The sequence below is a fragment of the Mesoplodon mirus genome (assembly GCF_964341445.2).
Source record: "Mesoplodon mirus genome assembly, chromosome: 2".
In the NCBI taxonomy this organism is placed as follows: domain Eukaryota; kingdom Metazoa; phylum Chordata; class Mammalia; order Artiodactyla; family Ziphiidae; genus Mesoplodon; species Mesoplodon mirus.
In genome coordinates, this window is record NC_138977.1 from 167,028,199 (window position 1) to 167,051,142 (window position 22,944).

A 22,944-nucleotide genomic window follows, 5' to 3' on the forward strand; every position below is an offset into this window, starting at 1 on the left:
ATTTACAACTACATGCAACAATATGGATGAATCTCACAAATAAAATGGTGAGTAAAAGAAGCCAGAAACCAGGGCTTCCCTGGTGGCACAGTGGTTGAGAGTCCGCCTGCCGATGCAGGGGACACGGGTTCGTGACCCGGTCCGGGAAGATCTCACATGCCGCAGAGCGGCTGGGCCCGTGAGCCATGGCCTCTGAGCCTGCGCGTCCGGAGCCTGTGCTCCGCAATGCGAGAGGCCACAACAGTGAAAGGCCAGCGTACCGCAAAAAAAAAAAAAAGAAGCCAGAAACCAAAGAGAACATACTACTGTGCTCTACCGGGCATAACAAATCTACACTATTAACAATCAGGAGAGGGTTATCCTTGGGATGAGTTGGGGACCAGGAAACAAGAGAGGGTTCTTCTAGGGGCTTGTTCTTTTTCTTGATCTGGGGCCTAGTTGCACAGATGTGTGTGGTTTATGAAAAGCCATCAGGCTGTAGTTTTAGGTGTACTTTTCTGTATGCATAAAATTTTTTAAAATATTTTTAAATTAAAAAAATAGGAAATTCTGATTTAGTAGGTAGGGCCCAAGAATCTGCATTTGTAACAAACTCCCATGTGATGCCTGATGCTTTTGGTCCAAAGGCCACACCTGGAGTAACACTGAGCTAGGTCACTAGTGCCCAAGTGTACATGAGAATTTTCAGGAACAGCAGACAATGCATACCTCACTCCCCACCCCTCCACCGCCTCCTTCCTGTAGCTTTGGTTGGGGTTACAGGTTTACTGAGTGATGCCCACTTTCCACTGTCTGCTGAACCCCATGCACACATATTGGTCTGACATTCCAGAGCCTGTCTGCCATCTTCCCACAAGCTACTCCCCAAGTTCATGGCCTGACAACCTCCTGGACACGCAGGTCTCTGGCCTCACTGCTCACCAGGCCACATCCTACAAGCTCCTGTCTCAACTTGCATCACTCAGGCCTCTGCTTGTGCACCTGGAATGCTCTCCTCTGCTTCCTGAACTCTTCCACACCCGTAAAGTTCAGCTCAAATGTTCCTTCCTCCAGGAAGCCTTCTGCAATTGCCCCATCATGAATAATCCCTCCTCTGGACAGCCATGAGCACACTATTCATGCCGGACAGTCAGCATGGACCAGCCCTCCTGCATCATAGCTGACTGTGGAGGTGGAGGTCTCTGTGCTCAAGGTCAGTCTTTTGAGAGCAGGGGAACCCAGTCGATGCCATCTCTGCCAAACAGCAACAGGTCTAGCTCACTACATACTTACAGGATGGAAATTCAAGAACTTGGAATCAGACAAGTCAGCTCTGAATCTGGTTCCATCATTTTTCAGAAATATGACCTTGGGCACATCACTTAATATCTCTGAGCTATTCTCTGGAAGAACTAAAGAAGTGTGTAATAGGTGTCACGGGCTGAATGGTTGCCCCCAGAAAGATATGTCCAAGTCCTGACCCTGGGAATCTATGAATGTGACCTTATTTGGAAAAAGGGTCTTTGAAGATATAATTAAGTTAAGGATCTCGAGATAAAATCTTACTGGATATAGGATGGGCTCTAAATCCAATGACAGATGCCTTTATAAAAGAAAGCAAAGGGAGATCTGAGCCAGAGACACAGAAGGCAGATGTGAAGATGGGCAGAGATTGGAATGATGCAGCCACAAGCCAAGGAGCACCTGGAGCCACCAGAAGCTGGAGGAAGCAAGGAAGGATTCTCCTCTAGAGCCTTCAGCCTCCCTGAGTGCCAATATCTTGATTTTGGACTACTGGTTCTCAGAACTATGACAGAGTACATTTCTGATGTTTTCAGCCACTCAGTTTGTGATGATTTGTTACAGCATCCCTAAGAAACCAGTACAGTAGGAGTCAAATAAATACTTGCTCTTCTGTCCATGTGATCGTCAAGATGTAAGATTAATTTAAAAGCTTATAATGAATATGGGTTTTATACATTCATATTTTATTTAAACACTTATATAGCACTTAGTTTATCAGACAAGGTCCTCGTTGCTTTATAAATATTATTTAAATATTATGATGATCCCCAAAGTACTATTATTATTATCTTCATTTTACAGAGGGAAAACTCAGGAACAGAGAGTTTAAGTCACTTGCCCAAGGTCACAAAGCTTGTCAACATAGAAGCCAGGAATCAAACCCAGGCAGAGGCTCCAGAGAGCAGGCTCATCACTACCACTCAAGTGTTGGGCTCATTTCCGAATCTAGACCCCAGCCAAGCAGAGGGTACGTGGCAAGCCTGCCTCAGGCCACCCCTCCTGTAATGTCCCTCCTGCTGTATGCTTCTGCCCCAGCATTGCCCCATCCAGACCACACTGGACAGCTGCTTCTCCAAGTGTACATTTTAGAACTTCTCTTCCACCCAGTAGACAGCGATGCCTAATACCACATGGGCTTCATCCAGCAGCTGCTGGGGTGGGCTCTCTTTATTTACATTCATACTTAATCTGTCATTTCCTGCATGTACTTGAAGACCTCAAAAAGAACATCATCGCTGGAGACCAGGAAGCCTTCCTTCTTGTGTCTTTCACGGCACTGGCACACATTTATTTTCCAGAAGAGCACAGTCTACCTCTACTGCTCACTTACGGGAAGGCAGGGGCACATTTCAGGACTTTGTGGACAAGCTTATGGGAATACAGTCAACAGGACTCATTTTTCAGTTTAGCACTGGAAGCTGTACTGTGAAGCAGAAGAGACATCAGATGGATTAAAGGAGTGCCTGTTACAGTCTCCAGACATGCCCCCTTCCAGGGAGCACAGGGGGAGACAAGCCCAGGCGTGGGCATCACAGGGCTCTGGGTCACACCTTGGCTTGATCCCTTAGGCATCAGTGTGTGTGACCTTGGAACACTCCCTTAACTTCCCTGAGTCTCATTTCCCTTATCAGCAAAATAAAAGTGGCAACTATGAGCCTGGACAATCAACCCAGCCTGCCTGAATTCAAACCCTGGCTCTGCCACTGGCTAGTTTTGTGACTCTGGTCAAGTCAGCTCTCTGGACCTCAGCTTCCTCTTCTGTAAAATGAGATTAATAGCCCCTAGCTCACAGAGTTGTTGAGTTGTTCAAATCCCTGAAAGCAGGCACATACTAGCTGTTTGCTGTTATAATTGTTCTGATGCAAAAAGATGACAGCTGTAGACTGCCCCAGTGAGTGACACTGGGGAGACAGGATCAACTAATGTTAGTCCTTTCCCTCCATGACCTTATTTATGGCCAGGCCCATTGCCAACCTGAGTCACGTGATGTAAAGAAGACAGTGCTGGCTCCGTCTGATTAAGTAAGAACACACAGGTGCTGGATATAATAAAACATCCTAATTATAGGTGGACATTGGCAGGGACACACCTATTGGGCTATCTGTCCAACAACCCCTTTTCTGGAAACCACCTCCCTGCCTGTGATGCCACAGGGCCAGCACTGCCTCACAGTGCCAGGCTCACAGCACCCGGCCCAGGCACGAGGTGTGACTGTAGCCACAGTTACCCGAAGGGCCCGTGGTTGGTGACTGGCCCCGGGCAGGACTGGAACTGAGACTTGGGACTAAAAGAGAGAGAATGCCCAGCCACTCGCTCTCCAAGAAGCTGGCCTGAAACCTATGATGTTGGCAGCCTAGTTCTGCACCAGGAGGATTACAGGATGGGAGAACCCAGAAAGGGGGATGGGAAGGAGGAGGAATGAAGAGGCCTCGGGGCAGAGAGGGGCCAAGATGGGAGCCAGGTCGAGTCCCTGCTGGCTTGATCCCCTCCCCAACCCCCTTGAGCGTCATGAAGTAACCCAGAGTCCTCATGATAAACCCCTTTTTAAAAAAAATTTTTTATTGAAGTATTGTTGATTTACAATGTTGTGTTAGTTTCTGGTGTACAGCAAAGTGATTCAGTTATACACACACACACACACACACACACACACACATATATATATAAAAGAATATATGCATATATTCTTTTTCATATTCTTTTCTATTATGGTTTATTACAAGATATTGAATATAGTTCCCTGTGCTATACAGTAGGACCTTGTTGGTGATAAACCCTTTTTCTGATTGCCTTTGCTAATAGGTTTCTGTTACCTGCAACAGAAGCACTCTCAGTTAATATCACATCTTGGTGGCATCTCAAAGTCTGAGGAAACCAAGCTTAACTCTTCCTTCTTCTCCACTTCTACCACTTCCCCAGCTCCGCCCCCAGACCCACCAACTCCAGGGATCAAATCAGATTCGCAGAAAATGCTGTTACAAATAAGTCAACCATCCTAAAATCTAATTTAAAAATATGCCAAAACAGAGTGGAAAATGATTTTAGAAATTTTCTATAGCAATAAAGGCAGGGCTTCCCTGGTGGCACAGTCGTTAAGAATCCACCTGCCAATGCAGTGGACACAGGTTTGAGCCCTGGTCAGGGAAGATCCCACATGCCACGGAGCAACTAAGCCCGTTCGCCACAACTACTGAGCCTGCGCTCTAGAGCCCGCGAGCTACAACTACTGAGCCTGCATGCCACAGCTACTGAAGCCTGCGTGCCTAGAGCCCATGCTCTGCAACAAGAGAAGCCACCGCAGTGAGAAGCCCATGCATCGCAACGAACAGTAGCCCCCACTCGCCACAACTAGAGAAAGCCCGCACACAGCAACAAAGACCCAACACAGCCAAAAATAAAAATAAATAAATTTATTAAAAAATAAAATAAAATAAAAGCTGAGGAGACCTTTTTTTCACTTGTTCCATTAAAAAGACTCGGACCTGGGTCATGATTTATGCCAAATTCATCACAGACACCCAAAATTGGAAAAGGCACTGCTCACCATTCACACCAGATAATCTTCTGCAATGCACGCTTTCAAGGTGCAAAAATTACTATTTTTCATGGTAACTCACGATCATTTTAAAAGCAGTATGATAAAATAAAAAGGAAATCAATTACCCACAAAGTAAGCTGTAGAATATAGGAAAAATAGTCCTGGAGACAGGGGGTTCTCAATCTGCTAGTGGCTAGTTGTGTGTTTTGAGCATGTAATCTTGTCCTGACTTAGTTTTCCAATCTATAAAGGGGGATGTAATAAATCGAAATAAGACCACCATCTACCTCCATCATCTACGTCTCAAAGTTGCTGGGAGATTCAAATGAGCTAACACTTTGCACAGTGTGCCTTACAGCAGATGCTGGGGAGAGGAGGAGAGAACAGAGAAAAAAAAAGAGCCCACGAGATGCAGATATTTTTGTGGGAGTAAAGACTACTCAGTAAACTAGCACTGCATCCAAATCCTGGCTTCTAGAGCCAGTTCTGCTGCTGTGGGGCTTGCTGGGGAGACAGAACCCACGTAACTTCAAAAGCAACACAATGGGGCTTCCTTGGTGGCGCAGTGGTTGAGAGTCCGCCTGCCGATGCAGGGGACAAGGGTTCGTGCCCCGGTCCGGGAAGATCCCACATGCGGCGGAGCGGCTGGGCCCGAGGGCCATGGCCGCGGAGCCTGTGCTTCGCAACGAGAGGGGCCGCAACGGTTAGGGACGGTTAGGGGCCGCAACGGTGAGAGGCCGCAACGGTGAGAGGCCGCAATGGGAGGGGCCGCAACGGTTAGGGGCCGCAACGGTGAGAGGCCGCAATGGGAGGGGCCGCAACGGTTAGGGGCCGCAACGGTGAGAGGCCGCAACGGGAGGGGCCTCAACGGTGAGAGGCCCGCCTAGGGCAAAAAAAAAAAAAAGCAACACAGTCACTTCTTACAAGGCAACCCCATGTAGTGTTGCTGAGGGAGCAGCAGCAAGGACATTGTAAAGATCCCGTAAAGATCCCTCCTGGAGACACCTTTTCTTTCCTATATCCCTCAGGCACCAATTTTGGCATCAAATCTGGTCAATTCTTCCTCTCGAGTAATAATACTAAGAGCAGCCACATTTATTGAGGATTTTTCTCTGTGCCTTTCAGGCATGGTTTTAAACATCGGCTTTACATGCATCATCTTATTTAAGCCTCACAGATAAAAGCTATAGAGTGGTTTATGATTAGAGTCACATTACGTCTATGAGAGCAGCGGCTCTGAAAATTAAGTTGGCCAAGATCACCGTGCAGGTAATAGGCAAGAGCTAGGACTTAAACCAAGTCTTTTGGACACAAAACGGACCCTGCCTCTGTTTCCCCCATTACTTTTGCCTCATCCCACATTAGTTCATTATTACCACCCTCTAGACCACTGCAGGAACCTCACACTCCCTGTGACCTATCCTATCAGCTGCTGTCAGATTCTTTTCCCAAAACCCAAGTCCACTACCACACTGGCTCACAGCACCCAGCAAGGTGCACCACAGAAGGCAGGCTTTCAATAATGCCTGTCAAGTGAATGAAACCTGTGCTCATGCTGCCTTAGCTTCCTTCCCACTACAGAACTCGCTGGCCTGCCAGTCAGGGTCCTCCAGCTCTCGCTCCCCAACCCTGGCAGACTTACTCCATGAATACACACTTCATGGGTCCACCGTGAACCACGGTCTCTTCCACTCCATGGACATGCCGTTTCCTCTGCCTGGAATACTCTTTCCCCAGCTCCCCCATGGCCCCCCACCCCTGCCACATACACACACACATCCTGCCCTCAACACCCTTTCTAGGTTAATGAATGGACAGATGATTCCCCCCTAATGTAAGCCATCACTGTCTTCTTAGTGAGCCAAGCCCAGGACACCATATCTCCCTTGCAGCTTCAGATCAGGGCAGGATTTATGGAATACCCACCAGGTACTAGAGTACACTCTGCTGAGCTGTATAGTCACCTGTCTGCCTCATCTAATCTAAGCTAATCTTTTCTTCTATCCAGGAATAGGCCTTTGTCTCAAGTCCCAGCTAAACAAAACCTTTCCATCTGTATTTACCAGGATGGGCTTCTCTTTAGAGAGTTCCAAATGCAAAACTGGGTATTCCATTTTGGTTGGAAACAGGATGTAAATGTGGAAAACTCCCCAATGATAGCATGAAAAGAAGGAGCCCAGGTTCCAGGGCCATCCCTTCTTCTTCTGCTTCTGCACTGGGACTGTGCACTCAAAACTTCTCTCATGAAAGAACAGACCTGTGGGATATTATCTTCTGTGAAGACGTTAATCCACAGAGGACTCATCCTGAAGTCATCTGCTTTGGTTGATGTATTTAGTTAAGCTAATACATATAAATCCATCTCTTTCTCTCTCTCTCTCTCTCTCTCTTGCATCTTCAATTATCAAGACATCTGCCTCTGTTTTGGTGCTCATGAAATGCAGTGGCCCCAAAGTTCACAGCAGCACTATTTACAAAAGCCAAGACCTGGAAGCAACCTAAATGTCCATCGACAGATGAATGGATAAAGAAGATGCAGTACATATATACAATGGAATGTTACTCAGCTATAAAAAAGAATGAAACAATGCCACTTGCAGCAACATGGATGGACCTAAAGATTATACTAAGTGACGTAAGCCAGACAGAGAAAGACAAATATCATATGCTATCACTTATACATGGGCTCTGAAAAAGAAAAAAGATACAAATGAAGTTATTTACAAAACAGAAATAGACCCACAGACATAGAAAACAAACTTATGGTTACCTAAGGGGAAAGGGGAGGGGAGGGATAAATTAGGAGGATGCGATTAACAGATGCACACTACTATGCATAAACTAGATAACCAACAAGGACCTACTGTATAGCACAGGGAATTATACTCAATATTTTGTAATAACCTATAAGGGAAAAGAATATATATATGTATAACTGAATCCCTGTGATGTACACCTGAAACCAACAGGACATTGTAAATCAACTATACTTTAATTTTTTAAAAAAGGCACATGCCAAGGGGAAAAAACCCCACAAAAAAACATGATTGTCTCATAGTGTCCTTTATGTTGCAAAGCACCTCATGAGCACTTTGAGGCTATTATGAAACCTAGTAACTGGGTGAAAGAATATGAATAATGGGATGGTGAAAGAAAGCCAACACACCAAGACATCACCTGCTAAGTTCAGTACTATATTCTCTAAGCAACCCGACAATTTTTTCTGAAAGGGGTAGTGCTGGTCTGTTTCTGGGAATTTCTTTCTCCCTTGATGAAGGTCAAGGGACAAGCAAGGCTAACACCCTCAGATTACATTAGGATTTAAATTCTATACTAATCATGATGTTGGAGGTGAAAACCCTAGAATGCTTTGGAAGCAGGATGTCTTTTAACCTGATCATATGAGTGAAGACCTTTAAAGATATTGTTTTCCCTTGTGAGACAAGTGTGAGGAAGCCTTCATATGAAATCTAGAGGGAGAAAAATAAAACGACATACGGAAAGAGATTACAGGATTAATTACATGATCTGCCTTAGAATGACACAGGAGACTTCACAATCTTTTTAAAGAAGTCACTGTAAATTTGTATTAAACAACTGAATTCTATGCTTTTTACATAAAAAAACCAAAGAAGCCAAGACTAAAAACACTAGTAGGTGTTTATTTATTCAATTATATTTACATCAAGTCCAAAAGTAAACAAAAAGATATTTATTGAGAATAGTGAATTTGTATTCAACATGAATAAATACACTCAGTTTGCTTTCTACTTCTGTCCTTTGGATTTCCAAATTTAGTCTTTTTTTTTTTTTGGCGGTACGCGGGCCTCTCGCTGTTGTGGCCTCTCCCGTTACGGAGCACAGGCTCCGGACACGCAGGCTCACCGGCCGTGGCTCACAGGCCTAACCACTCCACGGCATGTGGGATCTTCTCGGACCGGGGCACGAACCCATGTCCCCTGCATCAGCAGGCGGACTCTCAACCACTGTGCCACCAGGGAAGCCCCAAATTTTGTCTTTTAAGCAGCGACATAAACAGGAAGCAGTACTTGCTCAGGACTCTCTTCTGTGACAGTAGGGTGATTTACTTCATTGAATCGAAATTTAAACTAACAAAAAATTGAAAACTACACTTCAGACTCTTTCAATTGCTTAATCTGAGACAAATAAATGTAAAAAAATTCTATGTAAATATATATTAAGAAAATCTGTAAACTGCCCATAATATAAACAGGTGCTGAAGTTCACTAAATACATTTTCTCTCTCTCTCTCTGTCTCTCTCTCCCTCCCTCTCACACACACACACACACGCACACACAAATAATCTGCTTATAAACAATGGCTGGCCAGCTAAGGAAGATGATAAAGATTACTACAAATTTTATAATATTTAGTAGCCAATGATAATATTCAAATCTTTGTAGTTTAAAGAACAAGCTTAAGCTAGATCTAACATTACATCAATAAAAATTTAGACTGTCAAACCCTAAGAGCAGACAATTCCCACAGACCATTTGAATTTTCATAATCCCACTCCTGAAAACACATACCCCGAAGACTTCCGAGTACAGATGAGCCACAGTGGTAAGGCCAGATAGTATGCCCACGAAACAACAGCACGATGCCATGAAAGTTCCCTCCTGGCTTCACACTCAAACTCTTAGACCTGAAGCAAACAAGTTACCCAGGTAACAGGTATGGTCTGCCCTGGCCTTGCCCTAAGCAGTGTCGAAACTGCATTTTGAGGTGGGTGGAGGAGAGTTAAATTGGTAACTTTAAATGGCCATGAGAGGTCATTATTAACTTCTCGTTTGATGACAGAGAAGTTGCATTTTTACCCTAACTTTTACCTTTGGTATGAACTTGAGAATGATTCAATACTCTAACCAAAAAACAAGACAAAACAAAACAAAAAAGGAGGGGAGGAAAGATAAAGAATTGGAAAAACAACATGGCAACACAGTTTGATTTCATTTTCTTATCATCACATTCCTGACAACCTATTGAACTTATTTTTCTTAACTTCTGGATAAATACTTTCTGTTTCTGTGCAATTCAATCACTTTGACTCTCATACTTTAATATACGGAATATATTCTGCACTGATCGTGTTGTCATTAACAAACAATATTGTGTGTGGGCCCGTGAGTATGTTTGGAGACATATTGCATCTTGTCCCGCCATTGGCACTTACCCTCAGGGAAAGCATTTGGCTGCACCATGTGGAGAAAGATGTGCACAATTTGAAAGAAGATGCCAGTGGGTCCAGCTTCATAAGAATCTTTGGTCTCATAGTTCGTTGGAGGAAATTCAAATTCCAAACCATCAGGAATGTATGTGGATGAGGGCGGTGGCCCCTCTGACATGGTGTCCCCATAAAGCCCCAGCAGCAGCAGGAAGCCAAGGAGAAGGGCCATAGCTAGCAAGATGCCCCAAACATGAGGTGGAACTGGGGGCCTCCCTCTTCAGGGGTTCTGGAAGCCTTGGGGAAGGCAGGAGTGTGTTTCTGCAGAAGAGGCGTGGCGAGGACTGAGTCTGCGGAATCCTTGGTTTTCTGGCTGGGTTGGCATGCGGTGAAGGGTGGCAGAGAACCTTCTCGGCTTGTGGGGGGGACGGTCAGTCGATCAAAGCACCATCCCTGGCAGGGAGAGAAGGGGCGGGGTCACTAATGCCTGCAGCCTGCCTGCACTGGCAGCTCCCCTGGAGGAGAGGCTGCAAGGCTTTAGTGCAAGCCCTCAGCCTAATCCGCTGCGGAGGAAGCAAACACAGAGCCTGCTTCAGAGCACAGGGGCAGGAAAGCTGGAAGCTTCCATGCTAGGGGCCAGTCCCAGAAATACCAGCTAGTGTAACGAGTGTGTGGTCTTGGAAACTGATATTCATTAAGCACTTACCACATTCCAGACATGTTCTACATGCTTTACAGGTAGGACCTTGGTTAAGGCATTATCCCATTTTACAGAAGAGGAAACTGACTCAGAATTTCAGCAACTTGCCCGAAGCCATGGTTGATTCATGGTGGGGTAGAATTCAAACCCAGTAGTTTGCTTTCAAAGCCCAAGTTTGGACTCTCCCAACTCCAAGACACTCTCCCTACAGAGCCCTCCCTCTCAGTCAGAGAAGCAGAGGCTCCCAGCAGTAGATGAGATGCTTATTTTTCCTCCAGTTTTGGGTTTTTCTCCCCATCTCTGGAGATATGTCTTACTCCACCTTTTATTTTATTAATGTGCTCACTGATCTCATTTCATCCCATCTTCACTCACCCCCAGCCCAAACTAGACAAGCATGGCCTCAAGGGCAGGGAACAAACTCTTTAAGGCCAGGTGACACTGGTTTCTGTCTAACACGCTCATCAGGTAGCCCTGATGGAAATCCCTGTCCCAAGTCACCACCTGGATGACTCAGGGTCCAGACGAGGAGAGGCAGAGCAGAGGGAGACTCCCGCCCTCCCCCGGGGAAAGCGAGAAAGATCAGGAACCTAAAATCGGCTACCAGCCCAGTGTCTAGTGAGGGCAGCGTGGACCTGGCCTCCTCGAGTTTCTCTCCCCAGAACTGAACACAAGGCAGGCATACAGTTGGCTACCAGTAAGAGCTACTGAATATAAAACCAAATAAGCCAAAACAGCTGCTTTGCTTGTACCACTGCAACAGGCTACATGAATCAAAAACAACTGGGATACTCTGCTTGCCCATTCTTTTCTGGGGTCAGGAACACCCTGATTTTCTTTCCTACATCAGATTCACACTCAGGAACTTTCAAAATAAAGACAGGGTGCTCCTGAAACACACACTGCAAGATGAAGGAGAGGGACTACCAAGAAAGTGACACACTGCACAAAAGGCTAGAGGACCCGCTCCCTATATTCCACCAAGTTGAAGAAAGCTCCATACAGGAGGTAGGATTTAATGAGCTACTTGAATGAAGACATTCATTCATACCGGGTCCCCTTAGATACTGCCTCATCTTCTAAGCCTCATAACCACTCCTATTACTTCTGCACAGGCCTGCCAATGGAGTGACCCTTGACTCTCCCATTATCAAATCATGGGCTGCTCAGATCCCCAGGGACACCTAGTGCCAACCTCATGGAACCCCTAGCTTCCAGGTCCATCTCACCCACAGACACAGACACACCAGGACCCTGGTGACTGTTTCCAAAGGGCAATCCCTGCCAGGCATGGCTGCTGACAACAACCTGTCCTCAGGCTCTGAAGTGCTCTAGCCTTTCACTGGTTCTACCAGGAATCAGCACCCTGCTCAGACTTCAGATCGTTTCCAGAGAGAACAAATAAGAAGAAGGAAACAAAGCAAGTCGGCTTTTGCAAGACCCCTCTCTGAAGCCTGCAGGGCTGCACAGGGCAGGAGGAAGATGCGAAAGGAGAGGGGGCGTGTGGTTATTCAGGTAGGATAGGACCGTGCTGCTTCAGGCAGGCAGGTGGGCATGCACACACACATCACACACACCATGCATGCACTCACAATGACACACAACTCACAGAGACGAAACACAACACCAGGAACGTACACTCCACACACTGACACACATAGGCACACACCACATTCACACCTTATCTTGTTGTCTGATAAAGGGCAGGCAGGAGCACAGCAGCTGATGGATTAGAGGCTCAGCTGCTAAGAAAGGCTGACTTCCTGGTAATGCCACCAAGCCTCAGCTGGGGACAGAGAGAAACACAGCGGGAGGGAAATGGCAGAAGGTCCCCGGGCAAAGCTATGAATAAACAGACTTCCAGACATCCTCAGTGAAGAAGCAGGGGAAAAGAAATCCCAACGGAAATGCAAAGATGGGGTGTTCCACTGACTTAGGGCAGCACCTGAGCATCACGTGCATCTTGCTCCAGAGGGTAGGTCCCTCTTAAAGTTTAGACCACTTTTAGGAACATCTCACTACTTATGAAACACTAGACAATGGATAAAAGGCAAGGCAAGGGCCTCCCTGGTGGCGCAGTGGTTGAGAGTCCGCCTGCCGATGCAGGGGACACGGGTTCGTGCCCCGGTACGGGAAGGTCCCACATGCTGCGGAGCAGCTGGGCCCGTGAGCCATGGCCGCTGAGCCTGCGCGTCCGGAGCCTGTGCTCCACAGCGGGAGAGGCCACAACAGTGAGAGGCCCGTGTACTGCAAAAACAAAACAAAACAAAAAAAAGTCCAGGCAAAATGGAAGAGGTTTTCATCTCAGTTTGAACCGTTGTTCCGAAAAAGAAGGTCTGGGTACTTCCCTGGGAAAGCACACTAGGTAGCGAGAACCACTGAGAGCAGCTCAGGAAACTGCCAGCAGAAAACCCAAGACGGCTCCCGACCCAACAGCCGCATCAGCGTAAAACGGAGTCTGTGTTTAAAATGAAATTATAGGACCTCGTTTCTGGAGATGGGGCCCATTAATCTGCATTTTTAACATGCTCCCCTGGTGACAGATTCTTAGACAACTAAGGTTCGAGAGCCAGCACTCTTCCTGAGTTCCCTCCTGGCTAATCCATGCCAATTTCCAAAGACACCTCCATCTTCCCAAACACAACTGCAGAACAACAGACGTGAGGCAAAAGCACCCCAAACGCCCTTCTTGTATCACATTGAACTGATCTAGCCCAACAGCTTGGTGGAGTCCCTGACTTCCTCATCTTCTCCGTACCCTTGGAGTCTGGCGCACAGCAGGCACTCAATAAGGATGGCTGACATCAAATTGTGGCAGGTAGAGAGAAGACTGACACAAAATGGTCACGTTGACCTATTTCAGAAGTGATCAAGCACCTCTTTATGAGCAGTCTACAGCCCACGGGAGGGAGGTGTTGGATTGCTTGTAGCTGTCTCCTCCAACACAGGGAGCAGACTGTCTCCTCACTGGATTCATCCATGGCGGAACAACTGGTCTACCACTCTGGGGGGGCCATACTTTCAGCTGCAATCCTCAACTTAGCAGCCTTTGGAAATCGCTCCCTTGGGGCCTCTCCCCTCAAACAGGCACTAGACTAATCACTAAGGTAGATTCACCATTTTCTGGTTTATGGGATGAAGATTCCTGGATTCCATCCAAATACACTGAGTTCGAACTGGGAAAGGGACCCAAGAACACGAATTTTAAGCAAATACCTCACAGGACTCTGAGCCTGGGGTCCAGAGATCGGCATTTCCATGAACACTGGTTTAAAAGCAAATACGATGACCATCCAGCTTCATTTCTTCTCTACTTTCTCTTTTTGATGGAATTCTTTTAAATTGCAATTCCTACATGCACTTATTATATAAGTCTTAAGAAGAGAGCATTCAATTTGCTGCTGGCATACAAAGAAAGCTACTTTAAAGCATACAAGCTATACACAACGTTTCTTATCTGGTTTCAGATCCTTTAGCTTTAGCTTTCTCCCCAGATAAATCACATAGAATGAAGGGAGAGCTGAGGCAAAGAGAGAAAGAGGTGTATTATTGAAAATTCATACTAATATTCAGGCAAAGCTCATCAATGCCAACAACCTTTAGGCAAAGCTCATCAATGCCAGTATCGCATAATACAAAGAGACTTTGCATGTAATAAAACAACGACCACCATACAATAATAACCACCTTAATGGCTTTTCCAATAATAAAATTTAAGCTAAATCAGAGAGAAGGACTTTTTAAAAATAATTTAAAAAGAATGCACAAGGCTTCGTTTAGAAAGAATACCTGGTGCTTTCACGGTAGATATGGATTCTCTCACACTAAGTTACCAGCAAATGGTGAGCTGCCTTTTTAACACTACTTTAATAATAAACACAGGAGCAACTGAGAGAATCCCAACAGTAACAGAGAGTAGTGTGTAACCAGTTTTGCAAAAATAACAATTTCCCACTAAATATAACATGACATGAAAACAAATTTAAAACACTGTAAGCTTAAATGTCCCCTTAGCAAGGGTAAAATTTTGAGGAGAAATGCGAGATAGTAAAATACAGACTTGTGCAAGCTGCTCTTAAGATAAGCAATTAAGTCTTGGTTTTTAAACAAGCAGAAAGTAATGATTTTTCTTTTCTTGTTACCAGATTTCAAGTTCTTCTATCAGCATTTTTCCTCTGACCAGCAATTACAATAAAATAAAGTTAAATAAAGAGGAACTTCACTTGTTTTTTAAAAGCATTTATAGAAATCAAGTCAGAGAGAGAAAATATTTTTCAAAGGTTAACTTCAGAATGATCTCTCTTCCTTGGTAACTGCAGACGATGGGCATCTGAGCTCTTCCAAATACCAAAAATGCCGTCACAAAAATAAAGAATTAAAAAATAGGGCAGACTTTGGGAGACTACAACAATGCAGTCAACACTGAGACAGGTTCCCCAGAGAAAAGCCTTCTGCTTCAGTGTGCCCCTGCAGAGCAAGTTGCTGGCTAGGGAGTTTCAGGAGAGGGTGAGGGAGGAGCTCATCACAGCCCATTAAGAACTCTGAGCCCTCCTCCCTCACACTCAGCAACTACAAGTAAGAATACTGGCTGGTCTTGGTAGGGCTCAGTGGGTATCCAGTGTAAATGGTTGAGCCTCGGGAAGACCCAATGTAAGACTGGGTGGCAAATTGGTGTTGGTACTGAGCAGGGGCCACGCTGGCACAAGTGAGGAGACTGGGCCCAACACTGACAGGGACCTGGTGCACCAGAGTGCTAGGGTAGGTGGTATATGCTGCAGCATGCCTTGAGGAGCCCTGCGGGGAGAAGAGATGAGCAATGGAGCTGGTGGAGCCCAATGCAGCAGCAGAAGTGGGGGCAGCATACGTATACAGGTGAGGCTGGCTTGGCAGGTGAGCAGGGGCTGGGGCCAGGTGTGGGTGCCCGGTCGAATGTAGTGGGCTGCCATGCTGGAAGGCGTAATGGGCTTGGGAGAGTGGGGTCACAAACGCCTGCTGCCTGCGGGGGGCAGGGTTGCTGCTTCTCTCCTGCGAGCTTGGAGCTGACGATGACTGCTGGTTCTGGCTAAGGTTGAGTGGCTGTGCTGCGCCGGTCCCCCCACGCTGAGCTCGATATCCTCTGGGGGTGATACAGCATCCAGATGACTGCCCGCTCACTGAAGCCACTGGCTTGGTCTTACTGCTCAGGAGACCTGAGGCCTGGGTTGCTACAGTACAGTCACCAAGCTGAGTTTTCAGTGGAGGTACAATGATGGTGCGGGTGCCAGTGCCATCCCCCACGACTCTGCCGGGACCCTCCGGAAGGGGTCCACTATTGCCCCGGAGAGCACTCCGGGTATCAGTGGAATATGGGCTGCTCAAGGAAGAATCAGAGTCTGGAGAATCATTGACAGTGACATAACTGATGACATTAGACCTTGCCTTCAGGCCAGAGCTATTGGGCTTATATTTGTTGTCCTCTTCCTCATCAGTGTCACTGCGGATAGTGATGACACTCACAGGAGGGCTGGGAGTATCTGGAATGATGATTGGCTGATGCTGATCTTGTACAGGGACTAGGGAATTATAAGAAGATGTGGTACGGAGGGGGCTACTCCCAACCAGAGAATAGTCTTGAGAAGGCAGAACATCCAGAGAGGACTTAGAAGAGACTGGAGCAGACTGCTTATTCTTCTTTGAAGGGAGGAAACTGGATTCTCGTTGTCTGACAACATGGGCAACGCCAACGTTAAGGGGCTGAGCAGTGGCCAATGTCACATGGTTAGTCAGCAAGGACGGCTGCTGCATAGTAGTGCTGTACTGGTTGCCATCAGAGTGGGCATTCCTCCAGTCTGTGAGCTGCTGCCCACTGCCCGTGGCCTCTGGAATCACTGCAGTGGGCTGGACTGAGTTGTGTAGAGCTACCCCAGGCAACTGTTGCCAAGTTGAAGGCAGGAGAATTTGTTGGGTTCCTCCGGGCCAAGCCTGCAGTACAGCGGCAGTCTGTTCAACCAGCGCCGGCCGGCTTGCTGCGCAGCTCAGAGTAAAGGGCACCGCATACTGCGGTGTGATGGTGGCTACTTGAGGGTGGAGGCTTGCTACCATTAGTGGTGTACAGCTTCCCTGTGGAAGAACTCCCGCCTGTCTCTGTAGTGGCTGAGCAGCTGGTGCCTGGGGTACAATGGGCACAGCATTATCCATCCTCACAGGGAATCCAGAATGCCTTGTTGTTGCTTGTAGTCCAGTTTGAAAAGCAGGTGGACATACTATAAATGTTTGTTGGAATGGATCTGTCTGAGTGCAAATATGGGTGGTTCCAGGCTGCAAGCAAACACCCTGCTGGGCAACTCCAGGAACTGGTGCTGCAGATGATGGGTACAAAGCCGACTGGTACTTTAGCAGTGAGACATCTGAATTAGCCAGAGAAAGAGTAGCAGCTGCTGCAGTAGAACTGGAAGCTAGAACACTGGCCTGATTGTGCACGGTATTAAGTTGGTTGCTGAAGCTCACGGTTAGATTTGTGCTTGTGTTTGGGGCAACATGCGTGGTGAAGGGACTCTTGATCTGACTCACTGTATCATACATGTGAACCCTCCGTTTGCAGATCTCCATGTTCTGAAAACAAGACTTAACATGATTGCTATGTGGAAAATCCAGAAGGTGAGTCATTGTCACAAACTGATGGTTAAGAGTTTTCAGAGGAGTAATTCTCTTGTCCGCATCAATTGTTAGCATTTTTTTTAACAGATCAATGTATTCTCTTCGATCCGCCTTCTCTGCCAACATATCTGTTCCCTCTAAGTCTGTGGACATGTTCACCCGAGCCATATCATCTAAACAATTAAAAATGTACTTTCGAGCTTCTTTTGATTTGATCCCAGTCTCCAATTCATGTTCTTCAGGTGTCTTAAGCCTCCACAGTGGGTACCCCAAAGTAGGATCTCTGTTGAAAAACCTGGTTGTTTTGGTTCCGGCACTGAGAAGATATTCAGCTGGCAGGCCTTGTGTTTGTGAAATGTAACGAATCTGATCATATTCTGAAGCACCAGGATAAAGAGGCCACCCCAGGAACAGCTCAGCTATCACACAGCCCAATGACCACATATCAATAGCTTCACAAAATGGTAATCCAAGAATAATTTCAGGGGCTCTGTAGTAACGTGACTGTAAGTAGGCTGAGCACACAGCTTTGGAAACGTGACTAGCAGAACCAAAGTCAATGACCTTCACTCGGTAGGGTTGGCGCACTGGATCGACCAGCATTATGTTTTCAGGCTTAAGGTCAGTGTGAATTAGACCAAGGCTCTTGAGCTTCATCAGGGCTGTGGCCACCTGCTGCAAGATGGGTCTGATGTACTTGAGTGGCAGTGGGCTAAACTTGTTCTGCTTTAGAAAACCATATAAGTTCTGCTCCAGCATCTCGAACACAAGGCAGGTATGATTCTTATGCTGAAAGCACTCATAAGAACGGACAAAATTATACTCATCGGCATTTTCACTGCTTAGGCGGGAAAGGATGCTCACTTCAATCTGTCCTTGCCTGGCATAGGAGGGGTGGTTCTTCAAGATTTTAATAGCCACAATTTCCTTGGTGCTCCGCTTCCAGCACTTAGCCACCTGTCCAAATGTTCCCCGGCCTAAGAACTCCAAGACTTCATAGCTGTTTGTCATAGAGCAAAGGATCTCATGCTGGACCAGCTGGTAATCCCCTTCTCCACTGGAACTGCTACTCTTCGTGGTCACAGTGGTGGTCGTGGCAGAAGCACCCACCACAGTCCTGTTGTGCAGCACGAGAGGGGGATGTTCTTCTATGATTTGCACGCTACCGTTGCTGTCAAATTCCTCACTTTTTCTTTTCAATCCACATTTTTGATATGGCTCAAGCAAAGAAACGTTGCTTCTGTGAGTCAGGGTCTGGCTGCTTTGGAAGGTTGATGTAGCAGCAGAGCTATCAGCAGCTGTGACAACAATATGCTCCCCTACAAGAGCTGGGAGGAGGAGGCCCTGGTCGTAAGCAGGGATGTTGAAATTTGCTACCTGGTGAGAAGAGCTGGTTTGCCCTTGTGTGGCGGGGAGGGTTTTGCTGTGGGTATAGTATTTGTCGTTGCTGCTCTGTCCAGAAACATCCCAACCAGAAGCCTCTATTTTCAGTTTCTTTGCACTGCAGAAGGCACTCGACGACACTGATGGGAGGGAAAACACCTCCAGCTGTGATGCCATACCGCCGGTGTGTCTGGTTCTCAGCCGCCAGCTGGGGCTGCAGTGAGAAGGCGGAGGAGGAGACGAGATCCGGGGCCCTGCCGCTGGGTCATCATATCCCCCGCGCGAGCCGGCCCGGGCCCCGGCCCCCGCCCCCCGGAGCCTACCCGTGCCCGTCTCACGGGGGGAGCGCCCCCAGCCTCCCTCCAGCTCCGCTGCTCGGCCTCTCGCCGCCGCCGCCGCCTCAGCACCGCGCGCTCCCGCCTCAGTCTCTCGCTGCCGTCCGGGGCCACCGCCGGGCCCCCTCTTGAAGCAATTTTTCAAGGAATTTCTTTTAAAAGGATCTGTGTAGGTGCTATCTAGGGTTTTGCGGGGTGGGAGGGCAGATGGGAACTGCCCAACTTCTGAGCCCACCTTTGTGAGTTCTGGGAGTGGCAGCCCTGCCTCCCATTGTGAGGTCAGCTGAGGTGCCCAAACCGAGCCCAGGCTCAGCCAATCAGATGCTTACTCCTGGGCTTGTGCATGAGACACACTGAGGCAGAGGCAGTTTCCACTTCATCCTAGCAATGATGTCAACATGCCAGCAGCCACAGCCAGAGTCTAATGGGGGCAGCCGTGGCCATACACCCATCAGGGGTCCCGTTGCATGTCCTGAGTCCCACTCCTCCGGGCTCCCAAGCCTGGCTAGCCAGCCTTTCTGTCACTTCGCTAAGCCACCCAGTATCCAGTCCCTTTTTTTTTTTTTTTTTTTTTTGCTAAAATTACCCAGAATTGGCTTCTGTCATTTTTAACAATGCATCCTGACCTTGATCAAATCTCAGAGCGAACTCTTGTCCCTGCAAAACTGATTTTCTTCGTATTTTAAACAGTCCCGACGAAACAATATTTGGTTTAAAGTTTTATTATTTTCAACCTATCCTTTGATGCACTTTGCTTCACCTTACTAGATACACAGAAATAGTCCAGCGTGGAACTCATAAGGAAGTTCATTACAAAATCATGGGATACATTAAGAAAACAAAACTAAACTAAAGGGCGCTGCTGCAGCGACCAGAGTCCTGGCTTTCAAGACTGGGGAGTCTCTAGCCCCGCTGATGAGCTCTGTGACAGCAGTTGCTTACAATCTCCACGCTTTCCTTTGGGCTAGTCTGTAAAATGGTGTTTTAAATAGTGTGGGAGGGCTGGAAATAGAATAGGGACAACGCCTGGCACACACACACAACTGGCCGTCGATTGAGGGTCTGGACTGCCCCTGCGAACGTCAATATTCTCAACTCCACCGTGGCCGCCAGGCTCACCCTGACAGGCAGAACAGCTTCCAGAACATTGAAGGAGGAAACTCACAAATGAGTGAGAAAAGTAACTTCACACACATTGAATAATAGGAAGTTGCTGATATTCAAGTCTTTTGAAAATGGCAATTTCATATGGTCCAAGCAACCAAAGAACAGCAGCTGTTTGGGTCTCCAAGTGGGTCTCTGTTGGGGTGGGGGGAGGGGACGTTCAAGGACCTCAGTCACACCTGCTTGTGTTAACAAAGATCTGCCGCCTCTCTCAGAAACCCGGGAAAACCTTCCTCCTGCCCGGGCAGGAGCAAGGTCAGCAGCCGCCGCGGGCTACAGGCGCAACCTCTTGCTACGGAAAGCTGGTGGCGCCGCTTCCCCAGCCTTCCCCTCCAACCCACCGCCAGGCCCGGGCCGCTCCTGCCCTCGCTCCCTCCGCGCCAGGAACCTTTCCCCGGCTGCGGGACAAAGGATGGGCGGCAAGGCGGGCGCGGGAAACCAGGAGACTCGACTCGAGGAATCCGCCGTCGCCTGGGGGAGGGGGTTGCCGGAGTAACTTGGCTGCAGCGAGAGAGTCGGCGCCGGTTCCGCGCCGAGGCGCGGGTTGGCTTGGACTGGGGTCGCCGTCCTAAGCCGTGTGCCCCAGGGCCCCCTGATCGCATCCCCCGACGCTCTCGGCGAGGGCTTTCGAGGAAACTGTTTCCTCGGGCCCCCGACTCTCCCGCACCGCGAAGCTCCTCCTCTGTCCACGCTTCCCTTTGTTGTCCTGGCCGGCGCCTTACCCAGCGGGGTGCGCCTCCATCACCCCGTTCTCCATCAGCCAATCGCCAAAAGTTCCCGCGCTGTCCACCCAAAGCGGACCAGGGGGATGCATCAAGCCAGGGGTGCGTGCGCGCGCTCCCAGATGGGCAAGGCGATAAGGCCTCCCATGGCACCCCCCAGAGCCCCGCTCCTGTGATGGTCCATTGCACCGCGTACTTCTTCTAGCAAACCAGAGGAAGGTGACCCCTTTCCATACCCAGCTGGGGAGGGTCAGTGTCCCGCACCCCTCGTTCCACTCCCCAGGACTCCCTTCACCGCCCAACAGTTCCCAAGCCCCGGACCAACCTCGCCTCGTCCGCCGCCCTCTCAGAGAACGAGCCGGTAGCCTCGGGGTCTGGGTCCCACTCGCGCTCCCACCGCCTGCTCGCGCCCCGGAACCTGGCCACATCCGCCAGCTCCCCTCCAGTGGGCGGAAAGAAGACCCACCACGCAGCCCGCAAAGTTTGCGTGCGTCTGCGCCCTGCCCGGAACTCTCGCAGGGTCCACCTCGCCAGCCCCGCAGCTCCTCTGGTTCCCCCGACGCTCCCGGGCTCGCACCACCTACCGCGGCCCGGGGAGAGGGTGCCGAGGGTTGGGAGGAGAAGGGAGCAGAGCAAGCCCCTCCATTCCCCATTCTCCGCCCCCAGCTTTCTGGAAAGGGGTGCACTCAGCCCCCGGGTCGGGGCCGCACACCCCTTCCTACCTCCGGCGTGAGGACGCGGCTACACACCGTGCGCCCGGTCCAGCTCCCGGTTAGCCCTCGCCGCCGCTGCCGCCCCCCTCTTTCCTCCCAGCCCTGCTCGGCCGGCCCCCGCTCATGAATGATTTATGAGTCGGCTTCGGGGACCACCGGGATGGCTTCCGGAGAGGCCGCCCCGCTGCCCCGCTGCCCCGCTGCCCCGCGCGCCGGCCAGACCCCGGGACGGAGCGGGTCCGGAAAGGCGCCTGCCTTGGAGGCGCGCCGGCGAGGCCCAGGGTGCCCTTGGGGACCTGTTGCGGCCTCCCCAGCTCCCGGGCGGGACTTGCGGATGAGGCTGCCGCAATGCACTGCTTCCTGAAATGTACTCACCCGCGGCGGGAGAGCTGAGCGCGCAGCCAGGTGGCGGGTGGGGACTGGCTCGGTACTTTAGAGGTAGCTAATCCTGGAGTTCGGCCCCGCGCGCTCCCGGTTGGACCAGCTAAGCAGCTTCGCCACGATACCCCGGGGCACCCACTGGGACCTAGCTGCATCCATTTCCTGGGGCTAGAGCCCCGCTCAACCGAGCACGTCCCTCCCACAGGACCCAGGCCTCCTTGAGGCAGGCTGAGCGGCCTACTTGGAACGCGGCTCCTCTTCTAAAAACTTCGCATCTCTCTGGTTCCACCTCAGACCTGCCTTGGTTGACTCCCTCTGCCGCTTTAGACGCTTCTAATGCCAGTTTCCAAGACTTAAAAAAAAAATTACTCAAATAGAACAAAACCCCAATTATTTGGTTCGTTAGCGTGTACCAATCGTAATGCTAGTGGCTGGAGCTATAAAACCGGCAAAAAGCAGCCCTTGCTCCCACGTACGTACACAGGCATCCACTATAGCTCCAAGCACACGGAGCTTTCATTACTCCTTTCATATCGGTCTCTTGGCTGTGCGTTGCCTGCCATCCCCTCAAGCTGAGGGGTGGGGACCTTCTGCCACAAGCAACCACTCCCTCTTCTAACTGTGCTCACCTCACTCCTCACTCACTACTTCCTATCTTGAGTGGACAGTACTCTCTGGTAGGAAAAATAAGACTAATGGAAGAAAAGCACCTTCCGGAAGTTAGCACACAGTAGGTGTTTAACGTTTGTGATATGGATGGATTGATGGATGCATGGAAGGATGGACAGACTGACAATTGAATGATGGACAGGAAGGTTAACTCAACAGCTCTTTCACTTACCCCAGAATCTAGCATAAAACAGGTGCTCGAAAGGGCATTATTTTTGTTTGATTTAAATTTA

The 22,944-nt window shown here is 48.9% G+C and overlaps 2 protein-coding genes across 3 annotated transcripts in view; both read right to left on the reverse strand.

Annotated features, from left to right (window-relative positions):
• The window catches only part of PROM1 (prominin 1), a gene marked incomplete at its 5' end in the record, with an annotated part of 105,632 nt that extends 95,392 nt beyond the window's left edge, over window positions 1-10,240 (reverse strand). For both annotated transcript variants that reach the window (XM_082641366.1, XM_082641367.1), the window contains one exon: window positions 10,018-10,240. In XM_082641366.1, coding sequence (XP_082497492.1) covers window positions 10,018-10,240 — 223 coding nt within the window. The remainder of the gene's footprint in view (window positions 1-10,017) is intronic.
• A 4,466-nt stretch (window positions 10,241-14,706) lies between these two features.
• Window positions 14,707-19,911, reverse strand: LOC309796686 (homeodomain-interacting protein kinase 1-like). Its single transcript, XM_082609935.1, has one exon. It carries the CDS (start codon window positions 18,902-18,904, stop codon window positions 15,278-15,280), a length of 3,627 nt encoding a protein of 1,208 aa, XP_082466061.1. The 5' UTR covers window positions 18,905-19,911; the 3' UTR covers window positions 14,707-15,277.
• Between the last annotated feature and the right edge of the window lie 3,033 nt (window positions 19,912-22,944).